This window comes from Primulina tabacum, chromosome 6 (genome assembly GCF_025594145.1).
Source record: "Primulina tabacum isolate GXHZ01 chromosome 6, ASM2559414v2, whole genome shotgun sequence".
Taxonomy (NCBI): domain Eukaryota; kingdom Viridiplantae; phylum Streptophyta; class Magnoliopsida; order Lamiales; family Gesneriaceae; genus Primulina; species Primulina tabacum.
The window spans coordinates 43,754,441-43,775,780 of NC_134555.1; the positions used below are offsets into that span (position 1 = coordinate 43,754,441).

Genomic DNA, 21,340 nt, shown 5'->3' on the forward strand with positions numbered 1-21,340 from the left:
AAGCTAGCTCAAAGGGGGAGGATTGTCTAAGACCATATATACAACTCTCAGGTTATTTATCCTACCGATGTGGGGCAATTAACACACCCCTCTCACGCCCAGGAATGAACATCTGGAGCGTGGAGTTTACAAATGACCCAATTATGGGCAGAACGGGTGACCTAATTATAGGCAGTCCAACACATAACTGTAGAACCCGGGCTCTGATACCATGTTAAGATTGGCACTTGGACTTAACTCAACCCCAAAAGCTAGCTCAAGGGGAGATGATTGTCTAAGACCATATATACAACTCTCAGGTTATTTATCCTATCGATGTGGGACAATTAACACACTTGGCAAGAAAATCAAGAAATTTGAAAAAAAATAGATATTGACAATGTCATGTTTTAAAAAAAGTGTACACCGTACTGGCACGGTTAGAAAACCGGTATAGTAAAGAGTAAATTTATTCCAAAATAATATTTCAGCTCCTGACCCACGTGTAGATAAATGAAGCTTAAAATAAATTTGAAATAATTTTTAATTAGCAAGCTTAATTTGATAAAAACATGGAGAACAAAGCCAATAACCATTTCTTAGCAGAACGAATGGACGAATCACGATCATAAAAAGGATAAAATACTAATTGGTTTGAAATTCTTCAGTCAAGAAAGAGTATTTTAACACATTAAATGGTTCAAAAGCTTTTACCAAAAGTCTACTGGAGGAATATATAGCAGTCACAGCATAAAAATAGAAAATCAACAGAATCTCTCAAAAAAGAAAATCAACAGAATCATATGACAACAATAAACCGGAAGACGATATTATAAGATGTTTACTCTAATGCCGCCACGTCCACAAAACACCTAGAAGCCAGTTTTTGAATCCAATCAAAAATCAACCAGCAACATAAAACCCTTCACCTTATGCCTGCAAAAAATAGACAATTGTAGACAAAAATAAAACCAAGCCGGCGGTTAGTTATAGAAGCAATGAGACTTGAAAATCATTTAATTTTGTAGATAAGTTCAGAAGCACCATAACCCTGGAACAAAATGCCGGATGGCGTGGTCACGTCTCTTTTTACAGATAAATTTCACACGGATAGGGTAGAATCTCTAACTCATAATAATCTTTTAGAGCCAAAAGTTTATGTGCGAGAAATACCTTGCTAGCAATGTTGCTAGAAAGCCAATCAAGTCCTTCATAGAGACCCTCCCCAGAGGTTGCACAAGTGCTCTGAATATACCTGTCAGGAGATATATTTCAATTAGTATAAAACATCAACTTTGGTGACAATATATAAAAGGAATACAAGAAAAATGCTCAGTCTGTACAAATAAATAAAGTTGACAAAACTCTGCATTTTGGTTACGCTGCTTACGCACATGCTAGTGGTTTCACTTGAACTTGAGCAAAAATTTAATGCACTGCTAGTAATTTCACTTGAACTTGAGCAAATTTTTAATGCATGAAACGGAAGTACTGAGACCTGACACCAAATCAAACTGCAAGACAAGCCTACCAATGGCGTTGACGGAGAGAATGCAAACCCAGCTTATCAGTGATCTCTGCAGCATTCATTGCATTAGGAAGATCTTGCTTATTTGCAAATACCAGCAAGACAGCATCTCTCAACTCATCCTGACACAACAAAAATAAGCAACCAATAATATATATTAGAAACAAGAACATGAATGCATCAAAGCTATAGAACATCGGTGGAGAAATCATAAATGCAGTTTCAGAAGACTAAATAGAAGAGCAGAGTCAACCAGCATCTTCAGAACATGAGCAATGATCATATAATTTGTAAAGCAGCATTAGCCATATGATGAAGAAAACAACAACCGTTGTTAGAAAGGAATTATAGAAACTAGAAAGACTTCCACATGCTAACTGACAGCAACAATAAAAACTAGCATAAAGAGAGGTGACATACCTCATTCAACATCCTATGCAATTCATCTCTTGCTTCAACGACTCGATCCCGGTCATTGCTATCAACCACAAAGATAAGCCCCTGAGTATTTTGGAAGTAGTGCCTCCACAAAGGACGAATCTGAAAGAAAAGATAGAGTTAATATTTTATGACATACACAAAAACACCAAGAAGCGAACATCAAAATAAATAAGTTTCTGGAGATTATTAATGTGTATACAACAAATAGCATCAGGCTGACATTAAAAGAGAACAATAAAGGATAAGAACAAACAGACGAACACTGATCAATTTGGATATAAAAACTAGATGAAAAACAACTTGGATATAGGTCAACGAGAAAATAGTCCTCAAACTGAGCAACCAAAGTATCACATGCCACTAGTATTTTAATCACACTATTTACTCGACTGCCGATACAGTAATTTCATATTTGCAACAACAGAAAAAGAAGCTAACCTTGTCCTGACCACCAACATCCCAGACAGTGAAGCTAATGTTTTTGTATTCCACTGTCTCAACATTAAATCCTTGAAGCAATAAACTAAGAATCAGTAACAGTCCCAGAAGTCAATTATGATTGAATTAAAGCAAAAACATTTGGAAACCAGTGCACCATCTTTCATATGTAGTGCCCAATGTATCTAACTCATATTATAGTCCATAAAATTCCCTGATCCACCTTTACTTCGACATTAATTTTATTTCGATGATGAAACAGAGATTTACTCATAAGACAATTTAGTCCCGTATAAAAAGAAGATGCATTTGAAACTGTATAAAGAAATAGTCAGAGAGACAACTATGCTACCACAGTGAAACATGAAAAGCAAAACAGGTCAGTTAACATCATACATACTACGAACACCACAAGGTAAATTAAAGCCCATGACAGCAGACAAGGAACCACAAGGGTAAAATATACAGTTTAGAAAGCTATAAAAATATGGAGATGCAAACAGAGATGACGTCAAAGTACTACTGCCAAAACTGGCCAAAAGGACTCACCAATGGTTGGGATTGTAGTAACTATTTCCCCAAGCTTGAGCTTGTACAATATGGTGGTCTTACCAGCAGCATCAAGACCTACCATCAGAATTCGCATCTCTTTCTTAGCAAAAAGCCTGTTGAACAGCTTGGTGAATGTAAGTCCCATCTTTGTTGGGCTGGAAACTGATCACTCTGCATGGTTGGTAAATAAGACGTTATTCAGTCAAGCCTGATCATCAAACGACCCTATCCCATTGAACATGGTAATTATTCCTACCAGAAAACTAAAACAATTTGATAATAACAAAAAAAAAGACAATCTGGAACACAACCAGAACTATGGAGTCTTTTAGCAATCACAGTTATTATACACAAGGGATTCACACTCGTCTCCGATAAAACAATTGTTAAATTTGCATAAGAATTAAAGTAGAACCATTATCATTGCAAATCAGACGATTTGATCGGTAAATCTTGAGGAGCTAAATTAAGCTTAAAAGAGTCCCAAAACAGCAATAACTAAATACAACACCAGCAATCCAAACAAGTCTACACAAATTCACATGGAATCAAAGCATGAACTCCGAGATCATTCAACAGATTAATTGATCCACGAAACTCCGAATAAAGAGTAAAAATGGGTCATCCGATAAATGATTCAACCCAAAAAATGACGTGTATGGCGTCCACAATTCAAATAAATGGCTTAAATTGTACAGATCTAGCTGAAATACAAACAGACACTCAGATCGCATAAAAAACAATGCGAGTCAGACCATACACAGCGAGACGCAACACATAGATCGCAAATGAAGGAACTCATACACACACCGCAAAAAATTTCACCTTTCAGGGTACTTAACAATGGAAATTAATATGGATCTAGGGTTTATTTACTGAACAAAAGAGGAAAAAAATAGAAAATGCTGTGCAGAGAAAAGAGGGGAGAAGACTCGAGTTTACCTCTCGAAAGCTTCGCTGAAGACTCGAAACGAGAGAGAACGCGAAAGAGAAGGCACAGGGAACGTAAATAGCAGACAGTTGGTCGCTAGTTAATGGCAGGCTGGTAATCCAAATTGACGGGCATATACACTCAAATATTATATTTTTTGACAAAAATTTCTGTTTCAGACGGATAAAATTGACTTGTCTCATACATAAAGATTCGTAAAACTGTCTCACAAGATACTCAGACATAAATATGATAAAGAAAAAACTATCCAATAAATTTTCAACTATTAAAATTTAAGAGGAAAAGTAAATGAAATAACACTTAATATTTCGTATGATTTTCCTTTATTTCATTTGGGTGAATTTTTTATTAATTCTTTTATTCGTTGGTGAATTTTTTATTAATTATTTTATTCGTTTGGGTAAATTTTAATTAATATCACATAAATTTTTTCTCACCTCATGAACCACTTAAAAAAAAGCATAGAGTCAAAAAAACAACATAAGATGGGTTTATAATTGTATGAAAATCAAATTTGAACTAAACATGTGACTAAAATTTCATAACAAATTAGCATACAAAATTAAAATTAAAATTTTCCAAATAAATTAAAGTCGATTCGAATTTCCAATACAAAGTTTATAAAATAAAATTATTTTAGAAAGCAAGTTTTGCTCTTAAGTTAATTAGCTGTCATGGCAAATACAAATTTTATTCAACATTTATAATATAATTAACTCAAAATACATTTTAAAAACATAATATGACATTTAAATAGAGCATGCATGATATTAAAATACAAAGGTATCATAGAATCGAATTATATAAGATTTAAGGATAAACAAATGACTATTACTTTTTTCTTTTTTATTTAGGAAAGTAAAAATATCTTATATTAATCAATAAGTAATTATAACTCTAAATTTCAATTATCATTATTATTTTTAATTAATTTATTAATTATTTATATGACAACTTATCCAACAAAAATAAAACAATATAAGTGTTCTGAAAAAGTAAAAATTTGTGGTAAAAAGTAAAAATCTCAAACTCTCAAAATTTACCAAACTACACACTTTATAATATTTTTCTCTCTACTCAATTGTGATTTTCTTCACAAATGAGAGATCTATTTATAGGGAATCTTTACAAATAATCCAAAAATAAAATACATCATTACCTACATCATCACACACTAATTTTCAATATTTACAACTCTTATTTTCAACATTCAAATATTCAATACACACATTTTAAATATTATTTTCCAATACTCCCCCTTGTGATGATGATCATAATGATTATCTTCATTACGTGTTTTTATACTGCCTCGTTAAAAACCTTACTAGGAAAAACCCAGTGGGATAAAAACCATAGCAAGGGAAAAAGAGTGCAGTCACGTAAACTCCCCCTCATGTTGACACGAACAATTCTTCACAAATTTCGTAGATTGCGCATCCCAATATTATATATATGCTTTCTGAATATTGACGTAGGAAGCGCCTTTGTGAAGAGATCTGATGAATTTTCACTTGATTGAATGTGACGAACATCAATACATTTATTCTTCTCAAGCTCCTTGGTGAATGCGAAGAACTTAGGAGGAATATGTTTAGTTCTGTCGCTTTTTATGTATCCTTCTTTCATTTGAGCAACACATGCAGCATTATCTTCATATAGTATCACAGGCTTCTCGTCGAATGATAATCCGCATGAGATTTGGATATGTTGGGTCATTGATTTTAACCACACACATTCACGACTTGCTTCATGTAGTGCAATAATCTCGGCATGATTTGATGAAGTTGTTACGAGCGTTTGTTTCTGTGAACGCCAAGAAATTGCAGTGCCTCCACGAGTAAAAATATATCCAGTTTAGGAACGTGCCTTGTGTGGATCAGATAAGTATCCAGCATCGGCATAACCAATTATACTTGGATTAGCATCTTTTGAATACAAAAGTCCCAAGTCTGTCGTTCCTCGTAGATAACGGAATATATGTTTAATTCCGTTCCAGTGTCTCTTTGTTGGATATGTGCTAAATCTTGCCAACAAATTTACGGCAAAAGATATATCAGGCCTTGTACAATTTGTAAGATACATAAGGGCACCGATAGCACTTAGATATGGTACTTCTGGACCAAGAATATCTTCATCTTCTTCACATGGTCGGAATGGATCCTTTTCTATGTTTAATGATCTAACAACCATTGGAGTACTTAAAGGATTTGATTTATCCATATTAAAACGTTTAAGGATCTTTTCTATATAATTTGTCTGGTGAACAAACATTCCACATTCTTTTTGTTCAATTTGTAAACCCAGACAATACTTGGTTTTTCCAAGATCCTTCATTTCAAATTCTTCCTTCAAGTATGACACAACTTCTTGAATTTCCTTATTCGTTCCAATTATGTTTAAATCATCAACATATACAGCAATAATTACGCATCCGGATGTTGTTTTCTTAATGAAAACACAAGGGCATATTGAATTATTTACATATCCCTTTTTCATCAAGTGATCACTTAGTCGATTATACCACATTCGACCAGATTGCTTTAACCCATATAATGATCTTTGTAATTTCACAGAATAACATTCTCTGGGTTTTGAACTTTGTGTTTCAGGCATCTTAAATCCTTCAGGGATTTTCATATATATATTACTATCAAGTGATCCATATAAGTAAGCTGTAACAACATCCATAAGACGCATTTCTAAATTTTCAGATACCGCCAAGCTAATCAAATACCGAAACGTAATTGCATCCATCACGGGAGAATACGTTTCTTCATAATCAATTCCAGGCCTTTGAGAAAAACCTTGTGCAACAAGTCGAGCTTTATATCTCACTATTTCATTTTTCTCATTTCGCTTTCAAATAAAAACCCATTTGTATCCAACAGGTTTTATACCTTCAGGTGTAAGGACTATAGGTCCAAAAACATTACGTTTATTTAGCGAATCCAATTCAACCTGGATGGCTTCTTTCCATTTTATCCAATCCTGCCGATTTTTACATTCACCAAAAGATTTTGGTTCATGATCTTCATTATCATTTATGATGTCGATTGCCACATTATAAGAAAATATATCATCAATTTCTTCTATATCTTTTCGATTCCATATTTTTCCAGTATTAATGTAATTGATAGAGATTTCATGATTCTCGTCAGTTTGTGGTTCTGACAGAATATTTTCATCATCATGTGTTTCTTCAGGAACACCATTCTCTATTTTGTGATCATCATGTGTTTTTTCAGGAACATCATTCTTTATTTTGTGATCATCGTGTTTCTCTTTAAATTTTCTTTTTCGAGGATTTTTATCATTGGAACCGACTGGCCTTCCACGCTTCAGGAGTTTAATGACATCATGAGTATCTTCAATTTGTTTCTTTGGAATTTCAATTCGAGCAGGGGCATTTGCAGCATGTATATATGATTTAGTTACCCCTTTTGTGTCAGCAAATGCATCTGGTATTTGATTGGCTATTCTTTGCAAGTGTACAATTTGTTGTACATCTTTTTCACATTGTTTTGTTCTTGGATCCAGATGTAACAATGATGATACATGCCATGTAATTTCTTTTTCGGTATGTTTCTGTTCTCCCCCTAACATTGGGAAGATTTTCTCATTAAAATGACAATCAGCAAAACGTGCTGTGAACACGTCGCCTGTCTGAGGTTCAAGATATCGAATGATTGATGGACTATCATAACCGATATAAATTCCAACCTTTCTTTGAGGTCCCATTTTCTTTCGTTGCGGTGGTGCAATAGGCACATACACCATACATACAAAAATTCTCAGATGAGAAATGTCTGGTTCTTTACCAAATGCAAGCTGCAATTGGGAGTATTTATGATATGCACTTGGTCTGATGCAAATTAATGAAGCAGCGTGTAAAATTGCATGTCCCCATATAGAAATAGGGAGCTTTGTTTTCATAATCATTGGTCTAGCAATCATTTGCAGACGTTTAATCAATGATTCAGCCAATCCATTCTGTGTATGTACATGAGCAACATGATGCTCAACAATGATTCCCATAGACATACAATAATCATTGAAAGTTTGGGAAGTAAATTCACCAGCATTATCAAGTCTAATTTTCTTGATTGTATAATCGGGAAATTGATTCCTCAATTTTATTATTTGAGCAAGTAATCTTGCAAATGCAACATTTCGAGTTGACAATAAACATACATGTGACCATCTGCTGGAGGCATCAATCAATACCATAAAGTATCTGAATGGTCCACATGGTGGATGGATTGGTCCACAAATATCACCCTGAATACGTTCAAGAAACATTGGTGATTCAGTTTGGATTTTGGCTGGTGATGGTCTTATAATAGATTTTTCAAGAGAACATGCTTTACATTGAAACTTATTATTCTGAAAGATCTTCTGGTCTTTCAGCGGATGACCATGTGTATTTTCTATAATTCTTCGCATCATTGTTGAACCAGGATGTCCCAATCGATCATGCCAATTGGTTAATATTGAAGAATTATCAACTACCATGTTTGATTCAATCGGACTTATATGTGTATAATGCAATCCAGTAGGGAGCATTGTTAGTTTTTCAATCACATATTTCTTTCCTGATTTATATGTGATAAGACACATATATTTTTTATTTCCTTCATTCATTGTTTGAGTATCATACCCATGGGAATATATATCATTAAAACTCAACAAATTTCTTTTCGATTGTGGTGAATATAAAGCATCATTGATCAAAAATTTTGTACCATTAGGTAACAAAAATTGTGCTTTACCACATCCTTTAATCAAGTCTACAGGACCTGATATTGTATTCACCGTTGTTTTTGTTGGTTTTAGTTCCAAGAAATATCTTTTATCTCGGAGGATAGTGTGCGTTGTACCACTATCGGGTATGCAAACTTCAGCTTTGCTCATAGCATTTTCCATTTTTTGAACTTCAAAAAAATATGCAATGAAATAAAATTACTGGCAATATACACATATCATAATTATACAATAAAACATTATATGGATACATGAAAAATAAATTATTGTACATTTATATTCTACCACTATATTGTTCATTTTCAGAGAAATCATTGAGAAAATCTGCAGCATCAATATTGTTCATTTCTATCTCACCAACATATTGATCATTTCCAGAGAAATCATTCATAAAATCACCAGCATCAAAATGAGTTGAATCACTCAAATGGTCACTGCGTTCAGTGAAGTTGGTCTCCTTTTCTTTCCCCTTTAATGATTCTTTATAAAGTTTACAAAGGTGTTCAGGGGCTCGACAAATTTTGGACCAATGTCCTGGAGTACCACATCTGAAACAAGAACTTTCATATCTTTTTGAGTGATTCTCATTAACACTTGTATTCTCATGATGCCTTTTCTGTGGATGGTTTGGGACGCTCATTTGAGATGAATTATAAAAATAACTATCTCTATTGTTTTCAAAACCACGGCCTCGACCACGACCACGGCCAATTCCACGTCCACGTCCACGTCCACGACCTCGACCTCGATCTCGACCAAAACCTTGTCTTTGAATTTGATTTTGGTTTCCAGGTTTAAATTCATTTTTACTTACAGCATTTACTTCTGGAAATGCTGTTGATCCAGTGGGTCGGGACTGATGATTTCTCATTAATAGCTCGTTGTTTTTTTCCGCCACAAGAAGACAAGCGATGAGTTCAGAATATCTCGCGAATCCACGTACTCTATATTGTTGCTGTAGAGTAATATTTGATGCATGAAACGTGGAAAATGTTTTTTCAAGCATCTCAGATTATGTGATCTCATGTCCACAAAATTTTAATTGCGAGATTATTCTATACATCGCCGAATTGTAATCACTGACTTTTTTAAAGTCTTGGAATCTCAATGTATTCCATTCATCCCGGGCGGTCAGAAGTATAACTTCTCTTATATGTTCGAATCTTTCTTTTAATCCCTTCCACAAAGCCATGGGATTTTTTTCAGTAAGATATTCACATTTCAATCCATCGTCGAGATGTCGACGCAAAAATATCATGGCTCTTGCCTTTTCTTGTGACGTGCATATGCCATTTTCTTTAATGGTCTCGCTTAGACCCAATGACTCAAGATGCATTTCTACATCGAGAGTCCATGGCATATAATTTTTTCCCGTGATGTCGAGCGCAACAAATTCGAGCTTTGTCAAATTTGACATGGTGGTACTAAAAAAAATTACGATGCATTTTATTAGTTAATGAATATTGCAATACAAAGTAATGGATAAAAAACAAGTACAAGCATTTGTAAAAATAAAGAAAACACACGAGGAGGATATTCTCCGATAAATAAAAGACTCGTGCGTATGATAACCAAAATAATTAAAAATAACCTTGAGAAAGCCATCTTCTTTTTTCTTCGAAAATTTAGTGAAGAATAATTTTTAGAGAAGAAGAGAAATTTGGAGTGATTGATGAATGTGTTTATGAGATCATATTTATAGGGCAAAAACTAGCCGTTTTATTACCGTTTATGACCGTTGGTGTATAAAAAAATAAAGGTATGTATTTGTATAATTTTATGGTAATAATATGGTGTATATAATATTAGACATATTTAAATAATTATGTATATCATATCATATTATTATAATGATGTGTCATAAGATATTTTATTTAAAAATCTTATAGGCTTTTATACTTGTCGTATCCCTTACCGGGAGTGTGGGATGTCGTCTTAACATCCTCCCAGGATTTATAAGAAGTTTTTGAAAAATTTATTTTTATTATTAATAATAACATTATATTATATATTAAATATATACACAATAAATAAATAACATTAAAATAAATATTATTATTTTTGTTACCTTTTTCTTCTGTTTGGAGCTTGGAAAAGGATGGAGGACTTTTAGAGCTTCGTGCTGATAACGTGTTGTGAAAAAGTAAAAATTTGTGGTAAAAAGTAAAAATCTCAAACTCTCAAAATTTACCAAACTACACACTTTATAATATTTTTCTCTCTACTCAATTGTGATTTTCTTCACAAATGAGAGATCTATTTATAGAAAATCTTTACAAATAATCCAAAAATAAAATACATCATTACCTACAGCATCACACACTAATTTTCAATATTTACAACTCTTATTTTCAACATTCAAATATTCAACATTCAAATATTCAATACACATATTTTAAATATTATTTTCCAATAATAAGAAATATAAAAGAATGGAGGAAGGAATGCTATGCTTTTATGCCCAAATATTTTTCGAATTAAACAAATAAATAGTTTGAAATAGATATATGAATAACTTGAAAAAAAGTAAGAAAAAAATAAAAGGAAATAGATAACCCCATAAAAAAAATATATAAAAGTTAAAAAAAAATCGATCATATAAATACGCAACGTGTGTATATGACCGTTAGTAAACGTTATGTTCAAGTTGATAGAATATTGAGTTAAATGGCGATGAGTTCGATTTCACTACCAAAATTTTCTCGCGTGTGCTTGTTGTAGAGGGCTTATCTAGTGCATTTTATTTGTCAAGTGTGGATACTAACATTTTCTCGGCGAAGTTGTTGCATGTGACTTTTTGGTGAGGTTTAAGTGAAAAATGCGACTTATAACCTAATGTCTTAGACCAAAGTTTACACAATATACGCTACGGTTTTCCATATCAACAAATATATAATACCGTAGGGTGCTCCAACTTTTCAGAGTAAGAAGAAGTAGAGAAAATGCCTTGAATAAAGAAAAAAATGGGAAGTGACCGAGACAGAGCCTTGGCTCTCACTCCCGTACATCCAAGGGGTCCATATCAATATTATATAGTTTATCACGTACTTCTTAACTCTTGTAGCAGTCCATATCATCTATACAAAATGTTTTAATCTAAGATTCAATTCTTCCATGTTTCAGTAGTTTCGTCGTCACTTTATCGTGAAATACCAGATTGATCAGTTTCAAAAATTCTTATGTGTTTACATGCCCCTTTCAGACCCCGAAAAATAGATAATGTCATAGCAAATGCCGCTCTTCTATGTTCATGGCTGGTGCAACTTATCTCCATTCCTCTGCTATTCTCGCGCATACTTTTGCCTTCCTTCACAGCCCGGCGACTCTATTATATAAAATAACCTCCGTATAATTCTATCATTTTCCTCCAAAGATACTTCCGAAAATCTCATTTTCGCTAAAAGTCTTGGTTTTGTCTCATTCTAGCAATGCGAGGAACTTCAAGATGAGTATGTTAAACATTCTCGATCTTAACTTGATATTAGATGTCAGGTCAAATGTTATGTATTGAACTGTCGATCGTTTATTCGTGGGTATGAGGTATGTTAAGATATACACATCGGTTTGGATATAGTTACTGAAAATTACATATATGAACTTGGACAATCATCTTCATTTTAGTTAGCTTTTTGTGGTTGAGTTTGATCAAGTCTCAATCTTAACAATCCAAAATGAATTTGAAAAAAGTTGTAGATGAGATGTTTGATATATTGTACATGTGATCTTATGTACAAAGGGCCTACCAATTAATTCAGAAGAGAAGAAAGGGCTATACCAACCATGTTAGATCGATCAATGATGGATGTTGCCGTGAATTTAAGTTCAGTTTCTGTAAACTAAATTTCACAGTTTGAATTTAAGTTCCAGTTCTGACTGTATCTGGTAAAAAAAGTAGAGGAGAACAAAGACATATTAATCATGCTCATCAATACTGATTTATATTCGAATAATATTCTACATTGCTATGTCTTCTCATTTTTTTTATCAGATAATTTGTGTGTGTTAAAACAGATGGAGGCCTTATCAATTTCCTCGCGGACCTCTCAACTTCAAATAGACAGCAAACAATCACGTAAAGAAGGCAATGTTTTGGTAAGTACTTCTCCATATGCGTTCGAACAATATGGCCCTTCACGGCTTCCCTTTTTTTCTGAATGCTTTAGGTTCACACCTGCCACCGTTAAATTTTTGCATGGCTCGTGCTCGCTGCACAGAAGAGAAACGGATTGGCGGGTATATGTCCCTGTTATATTCTGATATGTTATGCCTATTATCGCTACTGCTGAGGTGTCATCCTTGCAAACCTTGTGTCCTCCACAGTAGTGTTGGTCTATGGCGATCGGAGTTTTAACATCTGACATTGTAATGTTCGAGAATGTAACATTACGCACCGACCCTGAGCCACCCTACACTTAAAAACAAGGCAGTGAGATAGATTCTTGATATCTACTTCGGCTCTAGTCGTTCCATTTCCAGCATGGTTCGCTGGAACGACCGTTCCGGAACGGGAACGGCATTCACCGAGTCAAAGTTCCGGGCAAAAACGTTGTATGCTTTGTAACGCCGTTTTTCGCAGTATATTGGTGATATATCGGCGATATATCGGTGGAACGGAACGGGTCGGTGGAACGGAACGGTTTTTATCCGATTTTTTGATATTTTACGTGGCTTGTTTTAAGTATTTACATTTTTATATTTTTGTGTCGTTTTTAACTTTCCTAATTTATTCATTATTTCTTCATCTAAGTTCAAAACATAAAATTAAAATTATGACAGCATCTACTTAAAAATAGTAAACTATTTAATTAATTTATTCATATGTATTTATGATAGAATATTATTAATGCTAGTAATATTTGTGTTGTATTTACTAATTTCTTGTAATTTTTAATTTTTTTTATAAATTCGTGACCGTTCTGCAACATAACAATGGAACTTGAACGGTGGCTGCCGTTCTAAGCACCGCAACCGTTCCGGCGAACCATGATTTCCAGTGGAGCGAAATCAAAACCGAGCGGGGACTTCGAAAATAAAAAGATCGAGTCGACCCACCCGATAATGGCTTGTGGCCTTTGTTATTCGAAAGTTAGCCTTTCTTTTCAAATTTAGAGAAACATGGAAATGATAATATAATGCATGTTTTTTTTTATACCTCCCAAGTCTTTATCCTTACTCCCGTCATCGAGTTCTGTACATTTGAATCAGAAATTGTGATGCCTGAAACCAGAGCTTCTGTCTCATCACGTCCTAAACCCCCGATGCTGTATCCATGCCCAGGCCCACAATTCACCTGGTATACTTTTATATCGGAACACCCTGTCTGTATCGAAATACAATCATCTCCTACAATGATCAAATACAGCTCGTCAACTTAGGCATTGATAACATTATTATTCCAAGAAGGAGGAGGATGAATTGTACCACAAGCGAGAGTGGAGTCGTGAATGTCAACATGTTGGCAGCGTGAGAGGTGAATCCCATCTGTGTTGGGGCTATTTCCAGGAGAGGACACGGTGAAATTGAACACTTTAACTTGTTGGGAGTCCTCAAAATAAATGTGCATACGAGGACTGTTTTGTATTGTGATTCCTGTTACTGTCACGTCAAAACAATTCGAAATACTCACTGCCTGCCATGTAAAAAAACATTTGTCACAATACTGTGGAATTCAATTCATATAATATGCTAAGAATAAGGTATGAGTCCCAACTCCCATGTACGATGGTGGCTCCGTTCATTTCATCGTATAAGACAATGTTCGATTCGTAAGATGAAATGATACATTGATGATAAAATTATACAACGTTTTATAACTTTATATGTAGAATTTGATATAAAGTTCGGATAAAATAAATACGTTATCAGTCAGTCACATGAAATGTCATTTCAATGAAATTTTTTTTCGTTTAGCAGACCCTTGTCATTGTTGAGTATAAATTCAAAGATGATACTTACATGAGGTGCAAACAACCGGCGATAATCTCCTTTGGGATCCCACCAGATCTCGCCATGTCCATCTAATACGCCGCCGTTTCCTCTTATAATTAACCCTTTTTTACAATCTCGAAATGAGATCCATTGAGTCACATTTTTCTTCCAATCCGATATTTTTAAAGAAGCGACGATTTTCCCATCCACCTAAACCACATAAATTCAATTTATTCTCTTAACTTTTATCATCCCATCTTTCCAACGTGTTACGTATATTTATATGTAATAATATTATAATATTCTGGAGTAATAAGAAAAAAAATACCTGGACCACAACGTTAGGTTGACATTTATCCCCCTTAAAAATTATGGGTTGAAGTAGAAATGTATACCCCGATGGCGCAACCATAACCCCTCCTCTAGCTTTGCATGTTGCCGCCCATGCAGCTCGAAAAGCCTATCAAATAATGACACTGTCATAAATTTCGTAAGAGTGAAAAATAATAACATTTATGACATATAAAAAATGTAAAAGTGACCATATACACGTGGGAGATTGCATTTTGATTACATATAAACTTCAATTTTAATTTTAGTTATATATTTTTCGATTTTTGACCAATTTAATTATTTTTTTCATCAAAAATGCTAATTTGTAAATGCACGTGTCAACGCCATATAAGGGTTACAATGATGTCATATCAGGACCATGTCGGAAAATAACTACAATTGCCAAAAAATTAATGATCGTTGACTAAAACTGAAATTTGACAACATAGACGACTAAAATCACAAAGTGAAAACATATATGATTAAAAAAAATTCCACACACACATATATATATTCCTTATGTAATTTTGAAAAGCAAAAATTTGTGCTAGACGGTATCACGAGTTGTATTTTATGAGACATGCATCTTATTTGGGTCACTCATGAAAAATATTACTTTTATTTTGAATATCGGTAGGATTAACTCGTCTCACAGATAAAGATTCGTGAGACCGTCTCACAAGAGACCTACTCATTTTGAAATATATTTCTTAAAAACAGTACCTCAGTGTCATACGAAGATCCATCGCCCCGAGCACCGTAGTCCAGTACATTAAAAATGTTGTCGTCATACCTTCGAAACGTATCATTTCGTCTGTTCGCTGTTAAAAATTGTGTTATTTGGCTAAAACGATTGGTTTCTCCAGCATAACAAAGTGCATGATCTACTAAAATAAAATACGAGACGACACAAAGCGAGAGGCTTAGATATATGTGGATATATTTCTCCATGTTATAATTTTTCTCGTCCTATGCTATGCTCTATATATATATATATATATATATATATATATTTGGGAAATAAGATAAAGGAAAACTATTATATAAAATCTATGCATTGGATATTGCTAATCAGTAATAGATATTTGAATCGTGGTTTATTAATTATTCGTAAGTTTCTATAATTTTGTAATTTAATGTGTCGGAGATGCAGATAATTTATAATCAGTAATAGATATTCTTGTAAAACCAATCAAAATAAAAATATTAGAGACATGTTTATTATGGCTTTTTTCCCTTTTAACTTTACATTTTATTAGTGAGATTTTTTCTGATATATTTATATATATATATATATATATATATATATTTAAATATATATATATATATATTTATTAAAATCGAGGAACTAATTTTTAATGAAATTTACGATAATTTATAGTCTAAATATGAGCATACTATTAAGGGCTAATTCACATAACTTATTTTGAATCAATAATATATTATAAAGATTTTGACAAAAATACTTGGTCAAACCGAAATTTCTTTCCCAGATTATCCGTTTCCCATAATTTGAAATTTCAAAGGATATATTTTGTACATTTATCCAAACTTTGAATTTTTCAATAATCGTATAAATCATAACTTAAAATTATTAAAAAAATTAACGCAAATTTTTTGTGATGTATCTTGTAATTTTATGGTAATTTTAGTTTGTTTTCATATGTAGTGTCACTACATACGTAAGCATCATGTTGAATGTTGATGTCAGCTCGACACCACATCAGCGTCTGGTTGGAAAAAAATTGAAAATGAAAAAAAAGCATAAATAACCGGTTAATACTAAAATGTGCAAATTAGAGGCTGAAATGGCAAATATTCAAATTCATAAGATCAAAATTACAATTTTTCATATTATATGAGAATGATGTATGTAAACATTTCTTGACATACTTTTGAATTTGTGAGACTATAGTTGGGAGATAATAAATTCAATAAGAGTATTTTGATCTATTAAAATAAAATCTTAAAAAAAATAATTGTGAAACTCTTATAAATTTATTTTGAGATATATATTATTTTAAAAATTATAAACTAAGCATCTTTTAATTTTTATAAAATAAGCTGATGCAATTAATATAAAAGCTCCTTCAAATAAATTAAAACATTACTCCAAAATCAATAGCAAATTTTTCGATTGAATGGCGGCAACACAAATTCTTATTGGGCCTTTTAGTTACACGGCTCAAGTAAACGGGCCTCACAAAAGGCCCATATATATTTGATCTCACCCATCTTCCAGCATGACCCAACACGTATCGGCCCAGCTCAACTTTCCAGACTCGGAAACTCCCTGTCAACCGGATTTGGTAGAACCATTTGGGTTCCGCCAGAATACTTTTCTTATTACCAAACAGATGGATTTACTTGGAAAGAGAAAAAGACATTCTTTCTCGGTCAAAGCATTTGGGAGAAAGCTCTTTCAAGCTCCGCTTTACCCAGTTTCTCCTCTGAAATTTTATAGGGTTTCGTCTGTTCTTAGCATCAGCTGTGCGTTGGATTCAACTTTCAAGGTTGGGAGTTGGCGAGATTAATGTGGCTGCTTTGTTGATGCAGGTGGGTCATTTGTTTGTATAAAAGTTTTGTAATGCTGCGTCGTTTTGTTTCCCCTAGTATTTTTAGGTTTTTCTACAGGAATTTGAGCTGTGTTTCGTTCTTGGATCCGCTTCGGGAGATTTTATGTTTGTTTTCTTCATCATAGTTTACTATTTTTTTGGTAATTTTAGTAGATCAGCGCTGAAGTATTGATATGTGATTGTTGTTTCTGAGTTGTTTGATCTTTTCTTCTTTCCTTTTTTTCGGGTCGTTAAGGTTTTGGAAGCTGAAGGCTATTTATTGTTTAGCTCAAGCTGAGATTTTTCATCACCACGTTGTGGAGTATGGAGGCAGGTGGTGGTGTTTGTGAAAATCCGAAGGGTGATGCGATGCTTGTGGATAAGCTTCCAGAGGAAATCAGTGATATGAAAATCAAGGATGAAAAGGTGGAAAAGGTTTTTGAGGGGAACTTTAATGCTAATTTTTTGTGGAAATGTTTTTATCTGATGGCATAAAACTTTGTATTTTTTTCTTGATTATGGTTGCAGGAAATGGAAGCAACGGTGGTGGATGGAAATGGGACCGAAACAGGACACATAATTGTGACAACTATCGGTGGTAAAAATGGCCAGCCCAAGCAGGTAGAATATTTTGAGCAATGGCTTCTTCCATGATTTATTAGCTTCTGCATGGACCAAAATTTCGAGATAATTAGATATACCATCATGAATTTCGAGATAATTAAATAGATAGAAAATTATGTCAAATTTTGTATGTGTGGTGGCAACTTTTCTTTTTGGAATATTGCCGCTGAATTTATCTTTTATTAACATGCATTCATGTAGTGTATTTGTAACACATTGAAACTGAGATGATTCTGAAAATTACACTGGTTCAACTTCTAAATTTCTTTAATTCCACTGTTCTTCAACGTGAAATTGTTGTTGAACCTAGTTGTGGCACTGAAAAACTATTGCTTTGCTGTTCCATGCACATTGAAAACTGAGACGATTCTGAAAATTACATTGGTTCAACTTCTAAATTTCTTTAATTCCATTGTTCTTCAATGTGAAATTGTTGTTGAACCTAGTTGTGGCACTGAAAAACTATTGCTTTGCTGTTCCATGCATTGTATCTTTCGGCTTTCGTCGAACTTATCCATGAGAATTCCTTTGATTTTTTTAAAAAGAAAATCGATTGTTGAAATGCCTAGTTATAATTCATCATTTTTTATATTTTTTTCTTTTGAAAATGAATCTAATTTTCCTGCCAGTCATTATTATCTTGTTTCGAGCTATCTTCGAATAAATGGTTCACTGCATCTATTTTGTTTGATCAGACTGTAAGTTACATGGCCGAGCGAGTTGTGGGACAAGGATCATTTGGGATTGTATTTCAGGTGATTTTTATCAATTTCAGGATTCATATTATATATAATAGTCACCGGCGTGGTGAAGGGATTGAATTTTCTATAATTTTTTGAGGTAGGGGAAAAAAGAAAGTAATTATACATGCTGTGTAAGACTTAATATCTCTCTTTTAAAGTTGTCATATTAAAGTTGTCATATCCGCAAAACAGAATAAAGTTTTGTAAATGTGCTTTTGTCATTGCAGGCAAAGCATTTAGAAACTGGTGAAATGGTCGCTATCAAAAAAGTTTTGCAGGATAAAAGATACAAAAATCGTGAATTGCAAACAATGCGCCTTCTGGATCATCCCAATGTTATTTCACTTAAACACTGCTTCTTTTCAACCACCGACAAGGATGATCTTTACCTCAATTTAGTTCTTGAATATGTGCCTGAGACACTGTACCGTGTTGCTAGACATTACAACAAAGCGAACCAGCGAATGCCTATGATCTATGTCAAACTCTATACATATCAGGTCAGGAATCTTGGACAGGCTTTGATTTTTAAAATTTGGCAAACTTCTCAAGTGGTTACTTTGTGATGGTATTTTAATTTGGTGGCGTGTGTGGACATTTTTTCACACATTTTGTTATTTGATCCCAATGTTGGAATATTTTATTTAATTTATATTAGCATTGTCTTTGTTTTATGTTGCTATTGATCATGCAAATACTGCATCCAACACCTCAGATTCTTCTGAGAGGTATATGTGGATTAATGAGGTTTATTCTTCAAAGAAAAATCCACATGTTGAGCAGTTAGTAAATTGAATCTATTATGATGGATCTTGTGAATGATTTAGCTGCTGCATCGCAGGTGACTAATTCTACTCTGTTTTTTCGGTGCACAGATTTTTAGAGCTTTGTCATATATACATGGGATAGGGGTCTGCCACAGGGACATCAAACCTCAAAACCTTTTGGTATGCCCTTGTAAACAAAAATCGCGTGTCATTGTGGTGCAGCGGTGATGATCTATTAAATCTGTTTTCTGCAGGTCAATCCCCATACCCATCAGCTGAAACTTTGTGATTTCGGAAGTGCAAAAGTTTTGGTACGTTTATATAATCTCCTTCTTGATAGGCTGCTCTAACTGGCTGGTCAAATACTGGTCTACAGCAATAAACTGAGTCCATACTCTAAAACTTTTTATGGCTTATATGACAGGTGAAAGGCGAGCCAAATATTTCTTATATATGTTCTCGGTACTATCGTGCTCCTGAACTGATATTTGGTGCCACTGAGTACTCTAGTGCTATTGATATCTGGTCTGTGGGTTGTGTTCTTGCTGAACTACTTCTTGGACAGGTTCTTATAAAGTCTCAGATCTTTGTTATCTATGGCACGATATACCATTTTGAAGATATTGGCTTAGGCTCCTGTATTTTGACCGAGTGTTCTATAATGCAGCCCATCTTTCCCGGTGAGAGTGGAGTTGATCAGCTTGTGGAAATTATCAAGGTAAAAGAGTGCCTGTTATCTTGGTATAAATAAATTGATATTGTATCTCTTCATCCTCCGAAGATCGTAAATTGAATGGATAGCTGATTTTATTATTTTTTATGAAGGTGCTTGGAACCCCAACCCGTGAGGAAATAAAATGCATGAATCCAAATTACACTGAGTTCAAATTCCCCCAAATCAAAGCTCATCCATGGCACAAGGTTGAATCTGTCCCCAGGCTAATATGTCCATTTCTTATCGTAACTTCTGTCTATAGTTTTTATTTAGTTTTTGTTGCCTTCAGATTTTCCACAAACGGATGCCTCCTGAAGCTGTTGATCTCGTGTCAAGACTTCTTCAATACTCTCCAAACTTGAGGTGCACTGCCGTAAGTATCTCTGACTTCCCGATGCATCATTTCTTTTTGCTTTTTCGTATCTTTCCTTTTTGATACACGAAATGCTTTTTAAACCCTTGGATATATATTACTTGTTTTTGAAGTTGGAAGCTTGTATCCACCCTTTTTTCAACGAACTCCGTGAACCCAATACGCGTCTTCCCAATGGTCGTCCATTACCTCCTCTCTTCAACTTCAAACCCCAAGGTTAATTCTTTGAAACCTTTCCACCTTTGTTTCTTAACGTTCTACCCACTTCATATTTTGACCCTAGTTCTCTTTATTGACAGAGTTGAAAGGAGCATCTCCAGAACAACTTTCCAAACTGATACCTGAGCATGCTCGGAAGCAGTATCTGTTCTTCCTCGGTGCCTGAACTTCCCTAAAGATGCTGGTGTATACTTAGAGCTAATTTGTGCTTCGTGTTGTTATTCTAATCTAATCCGAAACTTTGATTATGTTGGCTTGTAGTGCGTAACTGCAGCTGAATGCTGAACTCATTTTGTTTCCCTCTTGTAACGCTTGTTCTATAGGCTAATTGATTGGCCAATCGAATGAATGACTTGTTTTTTTCAATCTTTTTTGCTAATAGTTCCTATTGTGTCAAAGCTTTGCCTCCAGTATGGAATTAAATTAATTGCA

At 34.0% G+C, this 21,340-nt stretch overlaps 3 protein-coding genes across 5 annotated transcripts; 1 reads left to right on the top strand and 2 right to left on the bottom strand.

Moving 5' to 3' along the window:
* Window positions 1-608: 608 nt before the first annotated feature.
* Window positions 609-3,996, bottom strand: LOC142549843 (ADP-ribosylation factor 1-like). The gene is made up of 7 exons (XM_075659031.1): window positions 3,881-3,996; window positions 2,936-3,109; window positions 2,387-2,457; window positions 1,928-2,047; window positions 1,511-1,629; window positions 1,153-1,234; window positions 609-915 (listed from the first exon to the last, which is right to left on the bottom strand). The coding sequence occupies exons 2-7, from the start codon at window positions 3,081-3,083 to the stop codon at window positions 910-912; spliced, it is 546 nt and encodes a 181-aa protein (XP_075515146.1). The 5' UTR covers window positions 3,084-3,109; window positions 3,881-3,996; the 3' UTR covers window positions 609-909.
* Window positions 3,997-12,208: 8,212 nt separating this feature from the next.
* LOC142548297 (polygalacturonase At1g48100-like) lies at window positions 12,209-15,033 on the bottom strand. Its single transcript, XM_075656608.1, has 5 exons — window positions 14,908-15,033; window positions 14,607-14,789; window positions 14,073-14,280; window positions 13,804-13,994; window positions 12,209-13,057 (listed from the first exon to the last, which is right to left on the bottom strand). Exons 1-5 carry the CDS (start codon window positions 14,989-14,991, stop codon window positions 12,701-12,703), a joined length of 1,023 nt encoding a protein of 340 aa, XP_075512723.1. The 5' UTR covers window positions 14,992-15,033; the 3' UTR covers window positions 12,209-12,700.
* A 2,224-nt stretch (window positions 15,034-17,257) lies between these two features.
* LOC142549844 (shaggy-related protein kinase epsilon-like) lies at window positions 17,258-21,274 on the top strand. 3 transcript variants are annotated; one of them, XM_075659033.1, is made up of 13 exons: window positions 17,258-17,468; window positions 17,724-17,902; window positions 17,996-18,088; window positions 18,787-18,846; window positions 19,062-19,334; window positions 19,710-19,781; window positions 19,856-19,912; window positions 20,026-20,166; window positions 20,269-20,319; window positions 20,427-20,522; window positions 20,606-20,689; window positions 20,803-20,905; window positions 20,989-21,274. In XM_075659033.1, exons 2-13 carry the CDS (start codon window positions 17,792-17,794, stop codon window positions 21,072-21,074), a joined length of 1,227 nt encoding a protein of 408 aa, XP_075515148.1. In that variant the 5' UTR covers window positions 17,258-17,468; window positions 17,724-17,791; the 3' UTR covers window positions 21,075-21,274. The 3 variants fall into 3 exon arrangements, with proteins under 3 accessions (XP_075515148.1, XP_075515147.1, XP_075515150.1); XM_075659032.1 differs by having other exon boundaries at window positions 17,258-17,467; window positions 17,714-17,902; XM_075659035.1 differs by having other exon boundaries at window positions 17,259-17,467; window positions 17,714-17,893.
* The last annotated feature ends 66 nt before the right edge of the window (window positions 21,275-21,340 follow it).